At 44.4% G+C, this 25,173-nt stretch overlaps 1 protein-coding gene across 4 annotated transcripts in view; it reads left to right on the top strand.

Moving 5' to 3' along the window:
* Positions 1-24,317, top strand: part of YEATS2 (YEATS domain containing 2) — a 48,801-nt gene extending 24,484 nt beyond the window's left edge. For 2 of the 4 annotated variants that reach the window (XM_031060692.1, XM_005425518.2), the window contains 17 exons: positions 1,392-1,562; positions 2,745-3,003; positions 3,687-3,848; positions 4,732-4,865; positions 5,253-5,408; positions 6,097-6,270; positions 7,008-7,206; positions 9,790-9,921; positions 10,175-10,273; positions 11,274-11,385; positions 12,560-12,633; positions 13,666-13,745; positions 14,648-14,849; positions 16,183-16,409; positions 17,534-17,608; positions 19,588-19,661; positions 20,724-24,317. In XM_031060692.1, the coding sequence (XP_030916552.1) occupies positions 1,392-1,562; positions 2,745-3,003; positions 3,687-3,848; positions 4,732-4,865; positions 5,253-5,408; positions 6,097-6,270; positions 7,008-7,206; positions 9,790-9,921; positions 10,175-10,273; positions 11,274-11,385; positions 12,560-12,633; positions 13,666-13,745; positions 14,648-14,849; positions 16,183-16,409; positions 17,534-17,608; positions 19,588-19,661; positions 20,724-20,832 (2,439 nt within the window). In that variant the 3' untranslated portion in view covers positions 20,833-24,317. Of the gene's footprint in view, positions 1-1,391; positions 1,563-2,744; positions 3,004-3,686; positions 3,849-4,731; positions 4,866-5,252; positions 5,409-6,096; positions 6,271-7,007; positions 7,207-9,789; positions 9,922-10,174; positions 10,274-11,273; positions 11,386-12,559; positions 12,641-13,665; positions 13,746-14,647; positions 14,850-16,182; positions 16,410-17,533; positions 17,609-19,587; positions 19,662-20,723 lie in introns of those variants that run through there. The other 2 variants (XM_031060691.1, XM_031060693.1) reach the window with 2 other exon arrangements.
* The last annotated feature ends 856 nt before the right edge of the window (positions 24,318-25,173 follow it).

The following is a 25,173-nucleotide window of genomic DNA, read 5'->3' as shown; positions in this document are numbered from 1 at the left end:
TCCTGCTGACTTGTGCCACATACCATGGAACTTCATTGCTTTAAAACTCTTACTGGAAGATGTATCTTGCTGCTCAGGGCTCTGTAGCATCTCTCAAAAATGTGTCTTGTTTTCTTTTCTTTCCCTGTGGCTCTGCTGTACCTGGGATCTTGCCTTTTATCACCTCTTCTATCCTTTCTGGGGTTCTTTTTTGAATAATTGTTGTGTTCAGGCTGATTTTTTGAAAGCTTATTTTTAATAGGATGCAGTAGAAGTAAACTGCAATGGATCTGTCAGGAGCTTCTTAAAAAAATTATAACAGTGATTTGTGAATCTCAGATGTTGCTGCTTCTGGCTGTGTTTCCTTAAATACTACCACATGGAATATAAAATGTTTCTGTCAATGTTAGGTGATCCGAGTAAAAGGTGAAAGAATGCTTCTTGCCAGTTACAGTACCTACAACAATCTAATAGGGAAAAAAAAACCCTAAAGAGGCTTTTTTATGTTGCTGCCCTTAGAGGTTAGATGTAAGGGAAACATAAAACACACACACAAGAGAATGTGTGTATGTGAGCTATAATCATTTACAGTGTCTATAGCTGTTGGTTGTAACATTCCAGGATAGAAATAAAAAACAGGTTCAGAACATGAATATGAAACTTTAAAGTGTTGTGGCTCTGTGTGGAAATGTAGGGCCTGAAGAACTCAAGTTTTTTACTTTTTGTAAAAAGTCCCTTGTCAGGATGAGTGGTACTTGTAACACTACCAGCAGTTGCTGTGACTGTAATTTCCAGGACTGCTTTGTCACTGTGTCCGTTTGTCCCACCACCCCACTGCTGTGTGGGAGCAGCCCTCACCTGGAGCCGAGTTAGTGTCCCCGTGGTGGTGAGCACCATGTCTGAGTTCAGAGTGTGCCACCCTTCCCTGCAGACAGGCTGCTCCACAGTGATCTTCAGTGGTTGAAGGGGATGCCTTGGAGTGGCTCCTTAGAGCAGAGGGTGGACAAGATCCAGAGAATAAAGTGGGAATTTATTGAAGGCCTTCAAACAGGTTCACCTTGGGCAGCCACAGCCTCCCAGAGGCTACACCCAAGCTGGACAATGGGCACCAATTTTTCAGACAATTGTAAGTTTGGTCCATTTACATATCAGGGATTAATCCTCCAGTTACAGCTTCAGTTAATGAAGTAATTTACCCCCAGTTTGTTTCCCCAATTCACTTTTGTTTGTACTTTTTGGGGCCTGAGGCTGTGGGGTGTCCTTGGGATTGTTTTGTCTGACCAAAACGTGACCTCTCTATGGAGTTTGGAGTGATGCACTAATGCAGTACAGGATCTGAAAAGTACAAGAGCTGAAATCCTAAGGCGTGCAGGGTGTTTGCTGTCCTTGTGACTGTGTGTGCCCTTGCCCAGGTGATCATCAAGCAGGAGCCCGGGGAGCTGCCGCAGCAGGCGGCGGTGCCGGCGGCGGGCGCGGCGCAGCCCTCGCTGCAGCAGTACGTCACCGTCAAGGGCAGCCACATGCTGGCCCTGTCCCCGCAGAAACCCGTGGTGAGCAGCGGCGAGGGGACAGTGCAGTCCAAGGTAAGGGCACCTGGGCATCTCTGGGGTGCTGGCAGCTGTCTGTGTGTTCCTGCAGCCCTTGGTGCCTCTCCAGGCCAGCAGGGTTGCTCGTGCCTCGCTCCCAGGTGGCAGTGCCGTGGGTAGCTGGGTTCTGTGTGCAGTGGCTCCTGCCCTGCTTCCCTGCAGTGCTTGGGAGGGGAGCAGGCTGAGCAGGCACCGTTACATTTTATTGTGTACAGGGACATCACCCACTTCTGTCCAGGCCATTGCAGTAGTGGGGTGCAGGTGCTTTTGGGCTGCCATCAGCAGCTCTTGCTGAAACTCATCCAGGCCTTTCCATAAGAGAAGGTGAATTCTTTCCTGCAAGTGCAGGCCTGCATCATAAGAGAACAGCACAAATAGGGAATGAGGTGGAGGCTGAGCCAGAGTAGGATTAGGTGAAAGCAGTCCTATTTGAGTGGCAACTCGAGCATTTTACTGCAGGAGTCGTGCCAGTGCACTCCTGCTTTGCCAGGAGTGACACAGCTTCTGAGAAGGCACAGTGCAGTGACAAGATGACAGATGTGTCAGAAATTGTCACATTTCTTGCCTCTTCCCATTGTGGACAGAGTCAAATGACGTGCCAGGCACTAGAGATAGCATACACAGCTTTCACGTTTGCATAAGTAAATACTTTTTTGCATTTGCAACATTTCCTTGTTCTTTTTGCTGCCTTTCTTGCCTGTTTGAGCAGGTATGCAAAAACTCATGTTCCACTGCAGTTACCATTAACACATAAAATTGAAGCACTTTGTGGGTTCTGCTTTGAGGCTGTAGTTTTCCCAGGGAATCTGTTCCCATGGATGTGTTGAAATGGAATTTCTACATCTCTTTAATTCACCAAGGCAAGCTTTAGCTTCATCTGGAATTAAGCCATTGCTTATAAATCAGAAATAAAGGAATTGCCCTGTGATTTGAATGAACTTAATCTTTAGTGGGTGTGCTGAGATCCTGGCTGGGTTTAACAGTTTATCGTTTTACTCGGGATTGGCCTCTTGCCGATTTAATTTTGTTCCTGAGTGAAGAGCTTCTGTTCGTGACCAGGCACGTCCTGAAATGTCTGGAGATGATGGGGGTGCTGTGCCAGGCAGGTTCCCAGGATGCTGTGGCCAGCAGGGCCCCATGCCATGCCATGCCATGCCATGCCATGCGTGTGTGTTGCAGGTTGTTGGCGTTCCCGTTGGTTCCGCGCTGCAGTCCACGGTGAAACAGGCGGTGGCCATCAGTGGGGGTCAGATCCTCGTGGCAAAGTCCAGCTCCTCGGTGGCAAAGGCTGTTGGCTCCAAGCAGGTTGTGACTCAAGGTGTAGCCAAAGCCATCGTCAGCGGAGGTGGAGGGACAATTGTGGCTCAGCCTGTGCAGACTATAACCAAGGCACAGGTTTCTTCCACAGGCACTCTGAAAAGTACATCTCAAGGCTCAGGTAGGGTGATTTTGTACCCTGTTAATAGCTAGTGATGGGTCTATAATGATGTATTCAGCTGCAGAATAACTGTGTGTGATTGAAAAACCTGGAAGTGAGTAGAGAGCTCTGTAGGAAAATTCAGGCTGAGATTAATAATAAAGAAAATGTTCTTTCATTATCTGTAAGGGGGAAGAGGGAGCACAAGTGCCTTAAAACATGCAGTGTTGTGGAAGTGGAGCCCAGATGGGTATGCTGGGGAACGTGCAGGAGACCTTGCAGACTTTCATGGAGCCAGGTCTCACATTCTGGCCTGGCATTGTGGTCCTTTCCCCATGAATCCAGCCAGCCAGAGCCCTATTGTGTCCCTATTTCATCCCCACATCTTCCCCAGTGCCTGCAGGTACAGGAGCATGGGCAGAAGCCCCCTGTGTGGTGCCTGGGGCTGCAGGAAGGCTGCAGACCCCACGGCCGTGCTGCTTTGGCCTGCAGCCACAAGTGGGACTGCACACAGAGATTTTTTCTAGACCTGTTAACAGAAGTGTCTGTGCATTGCTGGTGGAGTTAATCTGCAGTTAGAGCAGCTAAGCAGGGATTACTGAGGGCTGGTTGCATGTCACTGAGTACTTGCATCCTGTGCAGATTTCAGTGCATACTGCTTTCCGCAAGCAGCTGGTTTATTCCTTTTTATTCTCTCTTTCTAGTGATGGCTACACTGCAATTACCAGCCACCAACCTGGCAAACTTGGCAAACTTACCACCAGGCACCAAGCTGTACCTCACCACCAACAGCAAGAACCCTTCTGGGAAAGGAAAACTGCTGCTGATACCCCAGGGAGCCATACTGAGAGCCACAAATAATGCTAGTTAGTCTTGCAGGGAAATCTAATGAGTTAAATAATGTAATCACTGCATAATTAATATGTTGGGCATTTTTGGTAGAAAGCATCCTGGTGCTGTGGAAATCAGTAATGGGATAGGGTTTCTTTGTTCACAAGAACTCATATGTGGTGCTTTTTAAGGCTGAGATCTCACAAGTGGCTTTTGTTCTCAGTGAAACTGCTTTTCATGCTGTGCTCTCAATGCAGAAATGTTTTTTTGGTTTATAGGCCTGTGAATGAACTCCAGTGTAATACCTGCAGCTGGGGCAGTCCAGCTTTGATAAGGGCATTGTCACCAGAGAAGATCAGATACTTGTGATGCTTATGACAGAGCCATAAGTATTTTTTTTACCCTTGTTTCCTGATGAGAGACTGCAAAAAGTCATTGTTCAGGCTGTTCCTTCTGGAGACAGCAATATCAAAGTGTCACTGCAAATTACCACTGCTTGGTATCCATGATCTGTTATTATGTTAAAAAAATTGCATTGACAGCCAGTGAAATTAAAAATTAAAAAGAAATTCCAGAGCCTTTTCTGCACATCCATAACTGCAAAAAAGTGATGAAAAGATTGTTCTCTTTTTGGACAGCGTTTTCATTTTATAGAAAGTTCAAAACAGCCTGAGATGAGCTTTGCTTGTCCACCAGGCCTCCTTATCTCCCCAGTAGCTCCTCTTGTTTGTGGCATTAGCTGAGCTGTGAGAGAGCACAGCAGCACAGCTGAACTCTTCTTTACTGAATAATGACATTACTTGACTGCAAAACACGTGGCACCAAATGTCTGGCAAAGTCTTTTCAAATTCTTGTATATACAGGGACAGCTGGCACTGTCTGATTACCAAAGGGTCAAGTCTTACCCTCTGGTTACAGGTCTTCAGTCTGGTTCTTCTGCAAATAGTGGAGGAGGAGGAGGAGGAGGAGGAGGAGGTGGAACCCAAAGCACAAGCAGTAACTTGTCACAGCACCTCACCTACACATCCTACATCCTGAAGCAAACACCCCAGGTCAGTGGCACATCTCAGTGCAAGTACTCTGGCATTTCAGGCTGCAGGGGTGTTTGGTGGATGTCCTGTGGTTCTGTAGAATGTGAAATGTCCTGGGACTCAGGTGTCTGGATCTTGACTTGACCTTTCTCCTGCTCTGCTTCCATCACAAGGTGTTCTGCAGCGAGCAGGCTGCATCCAGCCCTCAGTGCAGGGGCATCCACTGTAGTTAGCAGTGCTTTGTTTCAGAAGATGAAATGTTGTTGTGGCTACGTTACAGCCACAAGCTTTTGTCTGTTACTCTTAGCTTTTATCTGTTACTCCTACTTTTATCTGACACTCCTAAGTTTCTGTTGACTCCTAACTGCATTTCAAAGTGCTGACCTCCCTGATTCCTTTCTGGAGCAGGGCACCTTTCTGGTTGGGCAGCCTTCACCTCAGGGCTCTGGGAAGCAGCTGACTCCAGCATCCGTTGTTCAGGGCAGTGTGGGAGTTGGAGCATCTTCCACACAAGGACAAGCCCTAAAAGTGATAACTGGACAGAAAACAGCTCTGTTTACACAGGTAATGTGCAGCTGATGTATTTCTCTCTTACTAGTTTTGTCAGACAAAGTACAGGAAGCACAGCCACACATTATTGAGAGCATTCCCTTTCGTAGTTGGTTTGATATGGGGTTTGTACAGTTGTGGTGCTGGCTGTACCACGATGAGGACAGCACACAAAGGCTTACTTTCATCAGACTGCAGATTTCCAACTTTCTCTTCTCAGAAGGAGTCAGCTTGCAGTCTGTGTGAGCTTGGGGTTGCTGCTTTGTCAGTGGGCTCTGGGATTCTTAGTGAAATGGAATTGGAAAGGTGAATGGACTCAGGTGCAAAAATGTACTTAAATACTTGAACTTTAGAAATGGGTCACCTGCTAAAGTTCTTAAAAATTTTTGGGTTTGGTACCTCTCAGAGATCCTTCTTTTAAAAAGTACCAAGTAGTCTCTATGAAATTCAGATGCCCTAAGAGTACTTGCAGTTGATTATCCAAAATTCAAGATTGGTAGACATAAAGTCAACACTTACAAAGTTGATTTCTGAGGTGATCATTTTGTTCCAGCAAAAGTATTTTGAAAATATTTTCTGATAATATAAAAAGCATTTCTCTTGTTTGTTTTGTTGTTGTTACTCTGATTTGATTTGGGTTTTTAAAATAATTTAAAACTCTAACTAATATTCTGTTTTCCTTCTGCTACATTCTTTCTCAAAGGCTACATCCACTGGACAGACATCACTGGTGAAAATATCAGATGGGTCTATAAAATCAGTGGCTGCTTCATCCCAGCTCTCCAAACCTGGCACCACTGTGCTGAGGGTGTCAGGAGGTGTCATCACCACAGCTGCTGCTCCTGCCGTGGCCCTGCCCTCCAATGGGGTGGCCCAGGTGAGGAACAGCACTGCCAGTGTTCTGTTCAATGCACTGGTTGCACTCCTGCCACGACAGCCCCAGAAAGGATTTGCAGTGCTTTTCTCCCCTGGAGGTGCCCTCAGCTTGCTGCTGGGACTGCTGTTCCTGTACCAGGAGCTCTGAGCAGCCCGTGGGTGCTGCTGAGGGCACAGGCCCTGCCCAGGGCTGGGTGCCCGAGCTGCTGCAGCAGTGCTGGGGGCTGGCACTGCCTGCTGGCCCTGGCTACCCCAGGGCAGCTGTGGCACTGCAGCCTGGCAGGGAGCTGCTCTGGCACACAGGGAGGCAGGCACAGAATGGTTGCGTTCCTGAAGTGAATGCCCTTGGGAGCGGCTGCAGCCGTGGATCCAGTTGATGCAGGCTGTCCATGGGGAGGGGAGGAGGCAGCACAGTGAAGAGTGTGGAGTTCACTCTGAGCCTGTTTCTTTCTGTGAGCCCTAATCTGTGCCTCCCAAATGCCTGTGGAGAGTTGATGCCATGCTGCCACAGCCTCCATTCTCCATGTGCCATCATTGTCTGTGGGCTTTTGGCTATGAGCTTGAGAATCTCTTGCTTCCTAACAATTGATAGATAAAAATTTGGGTTTGCTACTTTTATTATATTACCTTGTTCTGCTTATTTTTGAATCACCTGTGACATGAAAAGGGATTTGTTATCCCTCTCTGCCTCTTATTGCCTTTTATTTGCTTCTCTCTGCCTCTTATTTGCCTCTGCAGCAAACAGACAATGCAACTTCCAGTTCATCATCAGCTGGAGCTCCTGCAGCAAAGGCACCCGGGCAGCAGCACCAAATCTGTGTAAGCCAGAGCCAGCCTACTTCCTCAGCAGTGAATAAGACTGCGACTTCCAGTGTTGTAAGTGTTGCTTCCTTGATGACTACAGCAACACCTGTGACAGGAAAAGCTACAGTATCAGGTATTAAACTCCCTTCACACCTTTCCCAGAGAAAGTTAGAATCCAGGTGTGAGTTCTGTACGTGTCTTCACTGTAAATGGAAGAATTTAGTCACCTGTATCTGTGAGTGTGTGAAAGCCATGCTTTCTAAAACACCTTACTAGCATAACTTTTGGCTTAGCCAAGGAAATTTCTAATAATTCAGTATCCTTTTGGCATTAACTGTATCTGATACAAATAACAGCAGAAGTTGCCCTTTGGTAGTGGAGAGGGATTTTAGTTTTCCTGCCAGGTTTTCACTAGAAGATGCATTTTGCCTGTCAGGAGCAGAGTGTGTCGCTATCATGATACCAGCAGTACTGCAGACTTCATTAGTTTGTGAAAGTGAAACTCCACTGTATGCAGAGAATGAGCAGAATTTGTCTCTGAGGCTTTGCATCTGCTCTGTTGGGATTGAAAAGGAGAGAGATGTTGATTAGTGGGAACTGGAGCCTTTGAAGTCAAAATTCATTAAGTACAGTGAACAAGGCTGGATCCAGATCATTCAAGTTAATAAAAATGAGATAATAAAAATGGGATGGCCTTGTGTAGAGGGGAGTTCTCCTTATTTAGTTTTATTGTATTTCCATCATCTTGCATGTCAGGGAGGGCAAATACAGCAGGTCTGAGAGTTATGAGTTAAAATTGGAAATTTTTGTTTAGATTAATTTACCTGCTGGCATGTTCTGTTCACTTGAAGTGGTTTCTTATGAAGTGAAGGCAGAGTAAAAATACAGAAAAGAGAAAATAAGTGACACTGAGCTCATCTGACAGTGTCTTTTCGAAGCAGCTCTTCTTGTGTCCTCTCTACTCAGACTTAAACTTCTCTTTTCTTATGGGTATATTTTACCCAGAGCTTGAAAATAAACAGCATAGACTGCCAAGACTGACAGAGTCCTGCAGGAAGCAATTCAGTATTTTTCTCTTTGCAAGGAAAGCAGCCAGGTGGGTTTTTTGGAAGAAATAAGCCATACTAAATAGCTTTCAGATTAAAACTCCCATTTACATGTGAGAATGCTGTCTAGATTTTGTTCTGGGGTTTTTTTATAACCCAAGGCATTGACTTCATGGTGGAAAACTCTTTCTTCAAGAATCTCAGAAGGAACAGTGGATATAAAACAGTTATTTCAATATAATAACAAAGAAAAAATCAGAACTGTTAAAATTCTGAACATTTGTGTTTTTAAAGGCAGCTTTTTGAAAAGTATTTCAAACTTCCCCTTGATTTGTATCAAGCAGTGTCTCCCATCCACCAGGCTGATAGTGTTTGTTGAAAAGGTCCCTTTTTAACAGCCTTGCTGTCCTACCCTGCCACATCAGTGTGTCCCACACAAAGGAATGGGTAGCACTAGGTGAGCCTTCTTGCCTGGAGGTGAAAGCCCAACTGACCAGTGCTGGGCATCCTTAAAAACCAAGAAAAAACAAGACATCTTGACCAGAACTTGCATGTTTAGTACTTTGAAGGCAACTGTGTTTCACTACTACAACTACTAATAATAATGTCAAAACAAGTCATAGTTATAAAATTGTCATGGTGAAACTAAGAAATTTATTGTTGTCAATGTTTTAAAATAGAAGCCTGTTAAATTTCCACAATCTGAAGAAAACTTAGCTACAGATTGAATACAATTACATGGAAAATAGCCAGTTTACCAGTAGAAAGGATGGACATAGACCCAAACCACAGTGTTAGAGTGCTGGCTGTGATGCCTTGGGGTATTATCACAAGGAGATGGCATCTTGTGGAGGAGAGAGCTGGCAGACAGGTGATGAGCCCTCCTCACCCGTGGGACTGTGGCACGGCTTGGAGTCGTGCTGATTTCTCCTGAAGTTACTGAGTGCTGCCATTGATAATGCTGTTAATGCTGAATGTTCTGCTTGTTCTTTTGGCCTTGACTGAAATCAGGGATTTAGTTCAGTCTCCAGTTTAATGTACTTCCCAGCCTGATTATCCATCCTTACGGGGTGTGTTCAGTGCATGTTGCACAGAGAATCACAACACTTGGTCCAGGAGAGTCCTTTGTCACACCTGCTGCACAGCTGCCTTGGGCTTGTCCCATAGTTGGAGCAGGGCTGGCTGTGCCCTGCTGACTGCAGTGGGTGCTGCTAAGCTGGACTGCAGAGGTGTGAGTGGCACTGGGTCACCTCCCTGGGAGCAGCTGTGTGAGTACAGCAGAGCTGGACTTCACTGCCTTAGCACAGCCTTCAGCACAAGGTCTGGTCCTGACAAGAGTGTTTTACTCTGCTGAGCCTGCTTCACTGGAAAGGTTTCTCACATCAACTTTTGCTGAAGATTCCTTAGGTGATGAGGAGATTTGCTTTACAACTCTCAGAGTGCTGTGCAGCATGTAAGAGTGTGCACACTGCGGTGCAGCACGACGGCGTCTGAGCCATCGTTGTGTCAGTGGAAACTCGTCCTGACAGCTCAGCCAACTGTGGCTTGTTAAGAGGGTGGCACTGCTAGGTTACATGCCATCCTGCTTCAAGCAGAAAGGGACAGAAGTAGCTGGAGATAAACTAACTGGTGTGTTTTATTTAACATTTTGTCTTCCGTTCTTCTTGCAGGGTTGCTAAAAATCCACTCAAATCAGTCTAGTCCACAGCAGGCTGTTCTGACAGTTCCCAGCCAGCTTAAACAGCTCGGTGTAAACACAGCTTCTGGAGGTGTTCAGACAATACTCATGCCTATGAACAAAGGTAAAGGGCAGAGGAGGATGACAGATGGTGTTTGAAAATCTCCTTTGACATAGGGTAGCTCTTGGTCACTGTTGGCATACATGGTCCATGGAAGTAGACATAGAAGAAATTGTAGCAAGGAATTCACCCCTAAACTTTGTCCTGCAAAAGGAGTGTGTTGCTTCTGAAAATGTTAATTTGTCAAGGTGTATGAATTTTGATTTTTTTTCTTCTTTGTTGCCTCCCTCCCTTTTTTTTTTCTGTTCATCTCCAGTGCTACAGTCACTTTCTGCCAGCAAAGTTGCAGCAGTTTCAGCAGTTACAGCAGCAAGTACAGTTGTCCCAAGTCCCTCCACGGCATCCACTGCCAAAGGTAAAAAGGGATTTCTCAGTAAGACAACTCATCCTGACAGCTGGTGCTGCTAGTAGAAGAAAGCTGGTGCTGCTTTATGCAAGTGGTCTGACTATTGGATTCCATGACTGTGGGTTCCTTTATTTCCATTATTAATAGAGTTTGAATCAAATTAAAATGACACCTGGGGACTAGGAATTTAACAGTGACTTCCCCCTCAATAAATCCCACAGTGGAGACGAGTGTGGAGAAAAATGAGAATGTTCTAGAAAGCTACAAGGAGTACCTTAAACACTCATTGTTTCAGTCCATATTTGCAGCGCTGCATGGAGCAGCAAGTGTTCAGCCCCAGATCCTGCTGTTCTCAGCCAAGCGCACTGAGGTTGCTTTCCAGCAGCACTACATGCAGACAGCACGTGTCCCTGTGCTCACAGTGGGGAAGGAGAATCACAGAATCCTTCCCAGAATAAAGCATGGGGCAGAGTTGACACACTTGAAGTCCAGTTCTGGCACAACTGTCATGTCTCTCTCCATCCCAGCTGCCTGACCAGACTGCCTGGTTATTTGGGTTTGGCACATCTCTCGCTGCTTCTGTCTCACCAGAGTTTGTCCCAGACATGGGAAAGTTCACATGTCAGAATCAGTGGTGTCTTCAAAAAAGCTGTCACTTTGAAATGTCAGTTCTTGTTAAAACTTGGTAGCTTTCTCTCCAGCTCTTTGTTTGCAGGTTGGCCAGGCAGTTCAGTTTAGATCAGGCAGTCATATGCAAAAGAGCAGCAATTGATTATGCAGGTTTTCTGACAAGGATGAGATGTGCGCATGTGAAGATTTTTGGGGGGAACATGTTCTGGTAGGTCTCTTTCAGCAAAATTGAAAGTCAGATTTGTTCATGCTTAGCAATGAGAGTGCAAACAATAAATGAAGGGATGTTATGTAAGACCTTTAGTCTCACAAGGCTGTCTGGTACTTTTATCAAGCTGGCTGTACTTTTTGTCTTAAAATGTGTTCTGTTTCTTTGAAGTTAAGATGGAGCCTGATTCAACAGGACAAAACTGCAGTTCTGTGGGTACCCAAGAAGGCCAAGCAGCAGTTAAAACAGAAGAGAGCTCTGAACTTGGGAATTACGTTATCAAGTAATTGTTCATGTCTCTATAAGGATTTCTGATCTTTGAAGTGCTGGGGGAATGGAGATGGTTCTAGGGATGCATGCAGTAGTGCTACTTTGACCTAGAAATACATTATAAAATCTGTCCCATACACTGCTGTATCTGTACTAATCCTGTTGGGTGGCATTTATTTCAGACAGTGTTGCAGTGTTTTATTTGTGAATGGATTTGTGTGCATGGCTCATGAAAGGGAAAAAATTATTTGAAGATTTGCAGTTGTTTTGGGCTTTGTTAAAATCACAAGCTGCTAAAATCCCTTTATCATCCTCTGCTTGTATAAGTCCAGTTGCCACTGTGTGTCCTTAGTCAGGTCACACTGCCCAGTGAAATGCAGCTCTGAAAAGGGGCATCTGAAATAAGTAGAGCTGTCTACCTTCTGGACCCTCAAGTCTTAAGTTCTTATACTTGTGTAATTGCTTAGTATGAAGGCTGCTTTGCTTCAGAATTAGAATTAAATAATAAGGAGTGTTTGATCACAGGATGCTGTGAAATCCAGTGCCTTGTTTGTGATGCTTTTGTAAGTACTTGTTAGTGTTTTTTCACCAGAACTCAGACTGCAGAATTTTCTCTGCATATTCCTTGCAGTGTGTAGGATGTCTCTTCTCTTGATTCCTCTAACTGCCCTGTCTCTGTGTTTTGTAAAGTTTTGTTATCTCAGTGTATCCCTGCAGACACTACCCTGGTGGAGAGTGTGTGTAAGAGACAGGAATGAATCTTCAGTCACTACACACTGAAAATTATCTCAGCTATAAGATAACTATTGGAAAATACAGTTCCTGCCAGTTTAATAGGCTATGGCTAGTTAGGTCAAGTCCTATAAATACAAAGTTTCCCATGCTTCCTATGGGGACAGCCTGCACTAGTTACCCCTCAAAGTAAGGCTGCAGCTTGTGAGATAATGCAGGGATTTTCTCCAAGTCTGGCTCGAGTCTCTTCAGCCTGACAAATGCAGCTTCAGATGCGGACACTTCAGCAAGAGGAAGGGCTCTTTGAAATACCTTCTCTGGTTTGGGGTGTAACAGTTTATCCTCACATTGCTATTTTTGATGCCCTGGGGCTAAAGACTTTAAACCATGCAGTGATTTTGAAACCTTTTGCTTCCAACAGCAATCTTCACTGTGATTCTTTTTATCCCTTGCAGCATAGAATATTTGGAGAACGTCCAGCAGCTTTTAACAGCGATAGTGAAGAAGGTTCCATTAATTGCTGAAAAAAGTAAGCGGTAAATGAAAAGGCTTTGCTCTGTATTGTCAGTGTATCCACAGAATGCCTTGCATACTCTGTAGCCACAGAAGTTATTAAAGAGTAAAATGAAGTGAAGCCCTTCTCCTAGAGAGTTTACCCCAGGGGTTATTCTGAAGATGCTTAGAATTAGGTTCTTCCTGTAAAGTCAAATATGTTGTTAGCAGTTAAAATCTTTCATCTGCCTTTTTTTTTTATTAGAAGTAGATTGTATTTCTTCACATAATAGTTGCAAGTAGGTCTTCTTTTTCCTGGTTTGTCCTTAATGGATTTGCCTTCTTTCATTTTCTAAATTTAAAGCTGGGGTTTCATCAAGCTGGCAAATACAGTAACATAGCTTGACACTGAAATGTGTCTGTTATTGGGGTTTTTGCCTTCTTTTTTAAACATGAGGGGGTAATTTGCAGAGAAACATTTTAATCTTGTGTGGTACTTTATTATTTCATTCCTCTTCCTCATGTACATAACTGAAAATGTATCAGGTTTCCCTGGTGACTGATGCACTTTGAAGGAGTGGTCCTGCAGTCTGGGTAGAGCAGAGCCTCTCAAGCAGAGGCAGCAAAGAAGGAGTGAGAGGCACAGGAAAGCTTTCATCACATACAACTCTTGTGCTTTTGTCAGGAAACCCTCTCACTGTTGTTTCATTTTCATGTTGTAATTTGTTTGGGAAAAACAATCCAGTTTTCCAAAGGAAAAGGCTTTGAGTAGTAAGGCAGACTTGAAGGTCTACATAATAGAGTTTTGTGGGGGGAAAGAGGCTTAAAACAGCCCATAGCTAGAGGTTCTGTGTATATGACCAGGAGGGAGGCTGGTTTTGCATTCAAAAACCAGTGTCAGTCTCTCTTGGAGAGAGCACAGCATTTGTAAGAGTTGGTTGCAGTCATTCATCCTGTGAGCATGAAATGCATTTCCCTCTTCCTCTATGATAAATAACATCAAACCCAGAATGCATCTCACTTCCCTTACTGAAAATTTAATGGAGTTTTTGATTTTTTCTTTTTGTAGGTGAGGATGTAAGCTCTTTTTGTGCCAGTTCAGTGGAACAGTATTACAGCTGGAACATTGGGAAGAGAAGGGCAGCTGAGGTAATTCTCTCCTCCAATGTTTCATAAGCAGTTACTAGGAAAGAAGGATTTCTGAATTGTGGAACTTTCCTTGTTGTTTTCTGATTTGTTTTCTGAATAAATCTGTTATTTTAAATGGCAACATTCCTTACTGCAAGGTGCACTGACTTGTGTTCAGACAGTGATCCAGTTTATTGTTCCCAGGCTTTCTCAAGCAGAAAGGATGCTAAAGGTCATCTTTCAGTTTATTTGTAGTAAGATGGTTTTTGAAGCATTTTAAAGCTGTAAATTTTGTCAGACTGGTACTTTATCCTCATGTCTCCTCTGTGGCATGTTACAGCCAAGGAAACTTTCCCCAACATACTTTATCTATCTTCTTATGGGATTGTGTCTGCTTTCTGTAGGATGAGAATTGAGGAGTCTGACATAAGCAGTACTAGTGCTGAAATAGATTGTCAGTTCACTAAAGATAAATATTTCAGTTAACCTGGACCTTTTGTATTGTGGTTTCCCTCTATTTCTTCATAACTTTGCCATCTTGCTGTGGAGTGTTACAGGGAAGATGTTAACACTGAATTAGATACTCTGCTGTTGCCAGCTTAAATGATCAAAGAGTTTAACCAAGTTTTAAGAACATATTTTGCTCTAGTGGATTCTTGCACTGTGCCATCTTTGGTGTTACTTGGGAGATGAAGCATTTCAAGTCAAGACAGATGTGATTAGGCCTCTGTAAACATGTGTGCCTTATCTTGGGATTTTGTTTGGATGATAAAGTTTAAATGACCTATCAGAAGTCACTCTGACTCCTGAGAAAATCATGTTCCTTTTCTGTTTGCCTTGCAACCTGGATTATGGTTCTGGGCTGTAAGCTAACCATGAATGTTCTAGCCAGTGTGATGAGCTTTCTCTTTGGTTGGTCTCAGTGGCAACGAGCAATGACAGTGAAAAAGATCCTGCAAGAAATTGTAGAGAAGCATCCCAGGTTTCACAGTATCAGCCCCCTGAAAACCAAGCACGTGGTGCAGTGGTGTCGGTGCCATGGCTACACTCCCCCTGACCCCGAGACCCTGCGCAGCGAGGAGGACTCCATTGAGGACGTGCTGACACAGATAGACAGTGAGCCAGGTGAGTGAGGAGGCACAGGGAGCTCCTTTCTGCCAAAGACTCTGCTCATTAAATGCCTGTGCACAAGCACATCTGGAGAAGGATATTCCTACTTTCCTTATTTTCACTTATGGGCAGCCTACAAGAGGGGCTGTCCCTTGTCCCTGTCAGTCCTGATGTTTTGCTGGGGCTTCTCTTGGTTTTTATTGTGCTTTGGGGCCCTTGGAGGCTCAGTGTAGATGACTTTCATGAAAGATGATCCTGGTTCCACAATGTAATCCTTTATAAGTGGATACACAAAGTAGGCACAGGGAGTAATGACATTTCTGTCCTTGGGTACGCTTAGCCTCTGTTAAGACTTATCATGCAAACAATGTGAATGAGTTCAGGTACAGACCAAAAAAAACCAAAGCTGGCAGTGGCAGTGTGGAGCTCAGTGGGGTTAATTTACCTCCAAAAGTGAGGTGAATTGGCTGGTGTGAAGCTTCAGGCTTTGTGTTACAGCTGCTGCATTATTCCATTAGCATAGCTCTAGGATCCCCTCAGTTCATTTCAGTGTGTTTTAAAATCACATCTTTAATTTCATCCATTCTTCACAGTTGAGCTCTCTTGTTTCACCTTCAGATAACGTCTTTCCAAAAGCTGAAGGTTTTTCTGTTCTGATCATACAGGGATTTAAGGCATTTCACAGAAGTGTATGGAATTGATTACATGTTGTAAAGTCTGGCCCTGCATTGCAGTTGTTGAAGGTGGAAAGGAAGCCTACATCCACCTTATAATATTTGTGTCCAAATCACTATATTTGTGTTTGTCTTTGAAGAGTAGAATCTGTTTACTGCATAGCTCTGCACTGAAGGTTTGACTGGCTTGTGTCAATCATGCAGAGAAGAGGTTCCCTTTTGCCATTCCACTGTGAATCTGCCTTCCGATTTTTTTCTTAAGCGTGATAATGCTCATCACAATGTAAAAGATGATTTAGCACTACATGATGCCTACATGTAAAGGCTCCACTTCTCTAAGCAAGTTGAAGAGCATTAGACTGATTTGCCAGTTGCCAAAAAGCTTGAAAAGCTTCTGTGAGAATGTTCAGAGACTGACATGAGCCTGGTTTTGTATGAAATGCAGCCTTCTTGATTGGTGTAGGAGCAGATGTGGGAGAGAACCATGAGTGTCATGAAGATATAATTAGAAGGCTCTCAATGACTGTTTGCATTTCTGTTCATCTTTATATTTGGTAGGCACTACAAAAATAACTTGCAATTACCTTAATTTCTTACCATATTTTGAGTGCGCATCTGTTTATAAACAGCTTTCTATAACCTATCATGTGTTTAATTGATTGCTTCTATTTCAGAGTGCCCTTCATCTTACAGCAGTGGTGAGGAGCTGTGCCGAAAACTGGAGGAGCTACAGCAATTTCTGAAACAAGAGCCAGAACATGAAGAGGAAGTAGATATTCTCAACTTCAGTGAACCATTAAAAATAAACATTAAGAAAGAACAGGAGGAGAAACAAGAAGAGATGAAGTTCTACATGGCTTCCTTGCCTGCATCAGAGTTTGTGAGGGACACTGCTGAGAAGGTAATAAGTGAATCGTAAAGCTGATTAGAGCTGTTGTGAAGCCAGTCGTGCTCTTACATTTATTTAGTTGCATTTCTTTCATCTATATAGGCTTCAGGACTTTTAAATGAAATTTCTTATACATGCCCAGGAAAAATTGGACCTTCTGACTCAAGGCACACAGCTGCCAGTTCTGGCAGGGGAAAGGAAGAATGCCAGCTGGGAGCTCACTTCAGAGTAGCTGTTTTGCAGGGCTTAGTACAGAAAAATCATCTTGAAAGGCTAAAAGCAAGGATAAATGAGGGATGAGGAGCATTAGTACTGAATTCTTCCTGACCCATGCAAAAGATGTGGACTTGTTGCTTGGACCAATGCTGTGTAATAGCAGTTCCTGAAAAGGGATTGTGATAGAACTCCACAAACTTCTCTGCTGCTCAGATTTCTTCCTCCTGTTCAGTTTAGGCCAGGAGGGAGGGAGGTTTTCTGTCATGGCAGCAGGAGAGAGAGAGAAGACTGACCTGACTTGTAGGAAAGAGGGTTTCTTGTTGTACCAGAGCAGCAGGAGGGGCAGTTGTTGGAGAAAGAAAGGATCCCTGTCCCCACCTCAGCTGCTGACACCAAGGCACAAAACCTTGGTTCTGCAGTGTCTGGTCTTTTGCTACATAGGTGACAAAGGCATGGGCACAATGAGAGTGGAACTGAGGGATGAAACACTCTTTTGATGTGGAACTCCTGTGCCAGGAGTACTGTTTGAAGTGGTTTCAGTGGCTATAGTTGGGTGCAGGAAAGATTATGAGTAGATGGATTGAAGATATGTACAGTTTTAAAACAGAGCTTCCATTCTCAACCCAAAGATACCCAGTGCAGCCTGGGTTTTGTGTGGACTTTCTGAAACAAAAACTAAAAGCTGCCTTTGTTTCTTCTGACTTTTAGAGGCATTTCTACAGGCTGTATTAATTTTACCCAGATTTTTTTAAAATTAAGCCTGAGATTATACTGCTTGACAGCTCTGTATGTCTGCTGACTTCTCTTTTAACTAGCCTTTGTTATAGGGGTTTTTTTTCTGTTAATCTCATCTACTTCTAGTACAATGTGCATTGTGTTTTTTGATATACTCATTCTTTTTTCTCTCTTGTATTTTACAGATAGGGATTTCTTTTCAACCTGCTGAGGTACAAAAGAATGTTTATGCATCTGTAATAGAAGATATGATTTTAAAGGTAAGAAATTACTTCACAGGAAGGGCTTGTCTGTAATTGTATTAATTCAGCAATTAGAAAGAAAGATGGAATATCTTTATTAATGTTCATTTATCAAATCAAAGTCTTCTCTTTCTGCATGAATAGATAGATACATAACTGCCCATAGAGGGTTATACACTTTTGTGGGGTTTTCAGTTTTCTAACTGATCTGTTGGCTTGGACACAGAATAGTGATTTGCAGATTCTCACCACAACAAAGATACTGACTCATTCTGGGATTTTCAAAGTACCCTTTACTTTCTCCTTCCATTCAGAACTGGGGAGTCTCGGGGCTGGCTGCTTGTTCTCTGCCCCCGAGGTGAGTTGGGTGGTTTAGGGAACAACTCCAGGCTCTGAAGAATGAGACTGGACTCTTTGCTGTTTGGTCTTCAGGTTGTTTATTAAGTTTTATCTACAGAATTTTTTTCTTGGCAGACAGAGGTCTGACTAGCAACGACGCTCTCTGACTGCTTCTAAGGTTGCTCTGTCTCTTATACTACAAATTACGTATATCATATTTACTTTTACTTTTCAATACTTATCACTTATGTTGGATAGTGCACTCTTTTTCTAAACTAATCTCTGAGTGCTAACACTACAGCAGAAGATGGAGAACAAGAAGAAGAAGGAAGAAGGATGAGACACACTTTGTCTCTTCTATCTTGTCTCCATTACCTTTATACAGAAATTTTTAAAACTTATATTTCTACTTTGTGTACACTTTATAAAAACACTTTTTAAACTTGTGACACTTTCTAGCTCTCATACTAAACTGGCAATTCACTTGCAGGATTGAAATCTAGCTACTAAGTGTTCTGGGCATCATGCTAAGATCTCTGAGTCTTTTGACGGGGTTTCGGCTCTCGACGTGGTTTCGGGGGACTCTTCACATCCGGAGTGATGTGCAGAGTTCCCACAGGGGGGGATCTTTCAGATTATGTAAGACTTGGTTGTTTTATACAAGGTTAGCTATATTTTCCTAAATACTCCTCAGTTACTTTGCCCAGGTCATCTCTGCTGGGAGACTGCTGAATTCTTGTGGAGAGTAACAGTTCTGCCATGTGTCAGAAACCATTTCTCCATCATAATCACCTGTGGAAAAACAGAAATGGTTTTGCACTAAAATCTGAACAGCAGGGGTCTGAGTTCTTAGGTTTGGACTGAAGGCTAATACAGATTTTTTCTAGCAGCACTCTGGTGTATTTCATGCCAAAGATGATTTTTGGAGTTGTTTATACAAACTGCAGCTTATCAGAAGATCTATTTGATTCCAGGTGGCACATGCCATGTGCATGCCTGTGCTGTGCTCCCTGTTACTCCACAGTACATCCATTTATAGACACAGATTGTAGCCATCAGGTTGCTCCATTGTAATTGTAGAGTTATGCCAGCTTTCCTCACTGAACGTTGCAGAAATCTCTCCTCTGGTCTTGAATAGAGCACAGAAAGCCAAGAGCCTTAATTAGCTTTCGACTGAACCTTGGTTTTGCCAAGTGTTGGGCATATGGCTGCCCAGGCTGGGTGGTTCCTGTGAGGGTGTTTTGACAGAAGCCTGGTGACCACAGGAGAGGTACTGGCTCCCAGGAGAATATCTGCAGTCTGCCATGTACAAAACCAGCTTTGGTGTTTGAGGGGAGGGGTCCTGAAATGCTCTTGGAAGCTCAGGCTGTGGAATGCTTGATCCACCCTGCTGGGCACGTACAGCTCTGCAGGTCTGGAGGGACAGCTGACTGGGCAGTTGCAGCCTGAGCTCTGTGCACCTCTGGGTCTCTTTCTGTTAAATAAACTCATGTCTTAAGTAATAAAATTCACTCTGGTGTCTTGAACTGCCCTGTGCTGATCATTTGAGGATTGAAGCCAGCCAAAATTTCAGCTGCTTCTACACTGATACTTGATCAAATATCACATTCCTTTGCTCTTTTTGTCATGGTGCCTCCTAACGCTGTCTCTTGTCTCAGGCTACTGAGCAGCTGATGAGCGATATCCTGCGGCAGGCGCTCGCTGTGGCGTACCAGACAGCTCCTCACAACAGGTACAGCACGGGGCTCTTTGCCACTGCTCACACCAGCACTGAGGGTGGAATGGCTTCGGGAATTTAGTCAGCCTTTGTGTGGCTCAGACCACGTGACTGAGGGAATTCATGGACTGTGCTCTGAGAAGAGCCAAGCCTTAAGAGGGGTTTGTCATTTCGTGGCTCCCTAGTGGGAAAGGATGGGAACATAAACATTAAAAACCGAGGCAGGGCTCTCTGCTGTTGCCATGCCTCAGAGGCAGATGAGCTGTTTCTGCACAGCCACTCTGGAAGGACCTGCTCACTCTTGTCCATCTCAGGTTGCTGTGTAGACAGCTTAGCCATGGCCTGCCATAACTTGACCTAAATAATCTCTATTTTACTGATGCACACTTTTCTGCCTCAGATGCTGAGTGATTTTTATAGAATCATAAAATTATTTGGATTGGAAAGGACCTTAAAGATCATTGTGTTCCAGCCCTTGCCATGTGCAGGGACACCTTCCACTATCTCAGGTTGCTCCAAGCCCCATCCAACCTGGCCTTGGACACTTGCAGGGATGGGGCAGCCACAGCTTCTCTGGGCAAGCTGTCCAGTGCCTCACCACCCTCAACAGTAAAGAAATTTTTTTTAGTATCTATTGATTAGGCCACATTTTAATTTCTGTTCAGGAGCATTATTTGGGATAGCTTTAATTGATTTTTAAAAACCCAAACACTATGAGAAAATGCTCAGTTTAAATATTCACTTGCATGCAATATATAAATATTTACCTAATCTATTAAAAAGTATGTATACATGCTATATGTAGAAGTACATACACAAAAATTAGGCTATACAAGTTCAAGAATTCATGCCTTAGTGCTTAATTTTCCTGTCCCAGTGCCCAGGAGGTTTCCAGTTTCCTCCCCAGTCATTTGAGTGGCTTTTTTTTGTGTTGTGATATTTTAATGCCGTCCCTGCATTGCTTTAACACCTGCTCTTATATCCTTTTTTTGCTTTGATTGTTATTTTTGACTTGCTGCTTTATGGACATGTGGTTTTTTGTGTATTATAATAGCATCTCTGATGCATTCCCTGCAGGACTCCAAGAGAGATCACAGTGATGAATATTCACAAAGCCATCTGTAATATTCCCTTTCTTGACTTCCTCACAAACAAACATATGAAGATACTAAATGAGGAGCAATGAAATAGAGCAGAGAAGGTGCTACAGGAAAGGTGGATTTATGACTGAAGTTGGGCTGACAAATCCAGTATTTCTGTAGGACACTATTACATTTATAACATTGGGCTACTAGATTGTTACCTCCAATTAAAGATGCACCTTAATGCAACAAAATGATGCTCTGTTCCAAATCAAGTTGTTAAATGTCAGTGTTTACTTGGTAAGTGTATGTTCAGTGGCTGAACAAACATTGTCAGTTTGCATCGAGTTGCTAGCTGTGAGAGACTCCGCAGGCCTGGTCCCTCTGAGACAGCTGTGCTGGTGAGACTGAACTGGTTTTTAAGATGAGAAATGATGTTTTTTAATGCAGTCTACATACAAGTTGGTTTCCCCATGCAGCAAGCAGGGCACTTGCTTTGGCACTCTGACTATGGGAAGGTTCAAAGGCAGCTGTGTAAGGTGGGCCATTGGAGTAGATGAGTGGATTAGGTGTGGATTTAGGAGAGCAGAAGGCTGATGGCAGCAGCACATTTGGCCCTTTTTGCCTGAGCATGATGTATGTGACTGAGAACACAGCAGGTTTGTCAGCAGTTTACGCAACTAAGTGTCACCTAACCAAATTCCTTGCCTCTCTAGAAGAGGTGTCAGGTACCACCTTTCTTAGTCACCTTGGGAAGGGTAGGCTGGCAGATCCTCAAGCAAGATGAACAAACCACGATCAGGCTTGGAAAGATTTGACTGACCACTTGTCCTGCATGGGAAAGGAGAGGAACAGAGACGATATTCAGGGTTTGTGGGCTTGGGCTGCCTGAAACACTTCACTTCCCCAGTAAGTGCCTCCCCAGGCTGCCAGAAGGTTTGAAGAGTGCTGGAGGGCAGATGACCAGCGGTGTTGTACAAGTCTTAATGTTGTAACAGCATTGACTAAGTATCAGCCTGAACTGTGAAGTGTGGGAGCAGCACTGCTTTGGCCTAAGTTCCATTCAACACAGAGAGGCCTGGTGGGATCGAAAAGTCGAAGATTTGCTGCCTGTGGGGAGATCCTCTGATGGCTTGACTGCAGGAAGAAGTTCTGCTACTAACCCCAGCACTTACCTGTCTCAGGAACACCACTGGTGAGGGAGACATGTCTGCAGCCTGGCTATCAACACCTTGCAGAAGAAAGCTTTGTTGACAACATCCTGACCACCCTACATCCACCACCCCTTTGTCCTGCCCCGTGGGTGCTTGCTGGTAGTGTGAACAAGCCATTGTGAAGTTGGTGGGACTCCTGTGGGACTGTCGTGCTTTCAGCATGCTTGTTTTGTCTGGCAGTGCTGTCATGGGTGGAGCATGGGCCAAACAGCCAGAACCTCCAGTGCGCTGATCTCAGCTGGGTCTCTGATCTGCTGCATGGCCTTTGATTTAATCACTCTGTGCCTCAGTTTCCCCATCTCTGAGCATGGGGAGCAGGATACCTACCTCGCAGGGGTGTACTGAGGCCTCGCTCTTGTTGGTGCCGTGCTTTGACAATACAAAGCCTTTTATAAACATTAAACTACAGTTCTCTTTCTTGGCCTGGGGTAGGAGCAGAATGTTATCTTTTGGTGCTTTTTTGGGGCTAGAACACAGGCAATGGTAACTACAGTAGTGTGCAGGAACTGCACACTGAAAAATGCTTCAGTTAGAGGTTTCAGACTTGGAAGGAGAGTAGTATAAGTTTGATGCAGTGGTTAAACTGAAGAAAGCACTGTGTACCTCAGATGGGATGCCACCTGTCTTCTCCACCTTAAATGAAACCGGGGTCTGCAGGAAAGCCCCTCTCAGTTCATCACAGCTAACAGGGAGCTGCAATTCTGTTGAATAAAAGAGTGGCAGAACCTGACCCCTGAATCTAGGAAATGGGACCAATGGATGAAATCCAAACAGCATTTAGAGAAGGACTTAAATGCCCCCTAGGAAGGACATTACAGATGCTCTGGATTCAAAAGCTAATCCTGGCTTGCTCGGGTGAGCTGAGTGCAGGATTGCCTGTGAAAGGAAAGGGCACAGCTTAGCCCTGACATTACTTTATCAGCAGAGGTCAGTGTGATGGAGTTGAGCAGCAGTGATTATGTTCCAGCTCAGTGTTGAGTTGGGAGAAATCCAGGTAGCTGGGGAACTGCAGGCCCCCTGCTTTGTAGGCTGTAGTAAACCTGGGGTCTGTACTGCTTTCAGGCAACCCTGTACACGTCATGAAAGAGAAGGGCATTTTCAAGATCCCTGTCACTATCACGACAGCCTGCAGGTTCTGTGGCAACAGCCTTGGGGGCAAACTCAGTCGTGCTATGATCTGCAATGACCTTGAGTACTGTGTGCAGTTTTGGGTGCCACAATATAAAAAAAGACATTAAGCTATTGGAGAGCACCCAAAGGAGGACCACAGGGATGGGGAAGGGCCTGGGGGAAGCTGTGGGAGGAGTGGCTGAGGTCACTTGGTCTGTTCAGCCTGGAGGAGACTGAGCAGAGACCTCACTGTGCTCTTCAGCATCCCCCCCCCAGGGGCAGGTACCAGTCTCCTCACTCGTCACCAGGGACAGGACCCAAGGGAATGGCACGAAGCTGAGTTAGAGGAGGTTTAGGTTGAATATCAGGAAAAGATTCTTCACCCAGAGGATGGTTGGGTACTGGAACAGGCTCCCCAGGGCAGTGGGCACAGCACCAAAGCTGTCTGAGTTCAAGAAGCGTTTGGACAATGCTCTCAGACATGTGGGGTGACCTGTGCAGGGCCAGGAGTTGGACTCAGTGATCCTTGGGGGTCCCTTCCAACTCAGCCTGTTCTGTGATTCTGTACACATGCATTTCCAGCCCCTGCCTCTTGCAGGCTTTGTTTCTGGGATTCTGATAACACCCAGAGCAGCTTTTGAGGATGCAGGAGCTCATCTTTGGGCATCTGTTTGCAAATTGTGGCTTCTTTGCCTATGTCCTGCTTTTCTGTGAGGAATGGCGTTTCAGAAAAAGTCCTGAACTTGGCCCTCAAGCAGGCAGGTACAGAACCTCTCATTCTTAATGGGGTTCTTGTAGTGGAGATCTATTGCTACATTTCTGAGCAACCACAGGTTATTCTCCTAGGAAATGCTATATTATTAGTATATAAAGTTTGCTGAAGAAAAACTGTTAAAAGCAGATAGAAAATGACACATTTGTTTAGTTCTTCAGATGTAGGAAATGTTTGCAACGAGTTCTTTACATTTTGAATAGTGGTGGGAGAAAAATTCATTGGTGAGAAGTTCCTGTGGGAATTGCTTGGAGATAAGATAGAGGTTGTGGAATTTCACACATCCCTTCAGGTATTTGTGGAATGCTACAGGTGCAGTGTGTTGAAATGTTACAGTATATTTCTCTGGCTTTCTGAAGAGTTAAAGATCTCTTTACGAATATTGCCCCTGTTTGTAATGCTGAGTGTTTAAATCCTTCATGTTATCTGTATTATACTGTATAATTGTGTAATATACGTATGTTTACAATAAATTCTTTTATTAGCTGTGCTAGGATTGCCTTGGCTGTCACCTGTCACTCAAAGTTTCTCCAGATCCACAGATATTTTTGTACTCTGTCTATTCAGAATGTCATAGTTAGTTCTGGATTCTTATCCAGAGGAATTGATCTGAAGGAAAAGGTAATTTTCCCTTTTCTAGTTATTTTAAAAAGGAACTGGTTTTGGAAGCTGGGGGAGGGGAAGCCAGGAGCTGAGCTCCTCCAAGTTTTCATCTTCCAGAGGAGCCTGTTTAAATAGCAAATCATTAGTTTGTGTGGAAGACTTCTGAAAAGTAAGGTGAGTTGAGGTTGTTCCAGCTGCCTGACGCCCACCCAACTGCTCTTACTCCACTTCAGAACTCAGGAGAAAGTAACATGTCTTAGATGGGTCAGGATAATGTACCACAGAATCACTAAGTTTGGAAAACGCCTCTAAGGTCACTCAGTCCAATAGTGGCTGCCAAGCCCACCATTAACCATGTCCACAAGTGCCACAGCTACATGTCTTGTAAATGCCACCACAGATGGGGATGCCACCACTGTCCTGGGCAGATCAACGAAGTCTGTAGATAAAAACAGGAGACGTCATGTACTGGTTGCTGCCATCGGCAAAACAGGCTCGACTTGGGGGACAATTAGTTGAACTTACTGCCAAATAGAAGATGAATGGTGAGAAGCAAAGACAAAAAGCCAACCCCCCTCCCCCTCAAAAAAAAGGGGGAAAAGCCCCCAAACCCCCAAATGCTTCCCCCCGACTTCTTTTCTGGTGTCTTCAGTCCTTCACCGCTAACTGTCGCCTCCTCCCTCCCTCAGGCCGGCCACGGCTCCTCCGATGGTTTCGGCGCCCTCAGCTGCCCGGGGGCAGCGGGA

Source organism: Geospiza fortis, unplaced genomic scaffold (genome assembly GCF_000277835.1).
Source record: "Geospiza fortis unplaced genomic scaffold, GeoFor_1.0 scaffold101, whole genome shotgun sequence".
Lineage (NCBI taxonomy): Eukaryota > Metazoa > Chordata > Aves > Passeriformes > Thraupidae > Geospiza > Geospiza fortis.
The sequence above is the reverse complement of the archived record's forward strand: the minus strand, read 5'-3'. Positions and strand labels throughout refer to the sequence as shown.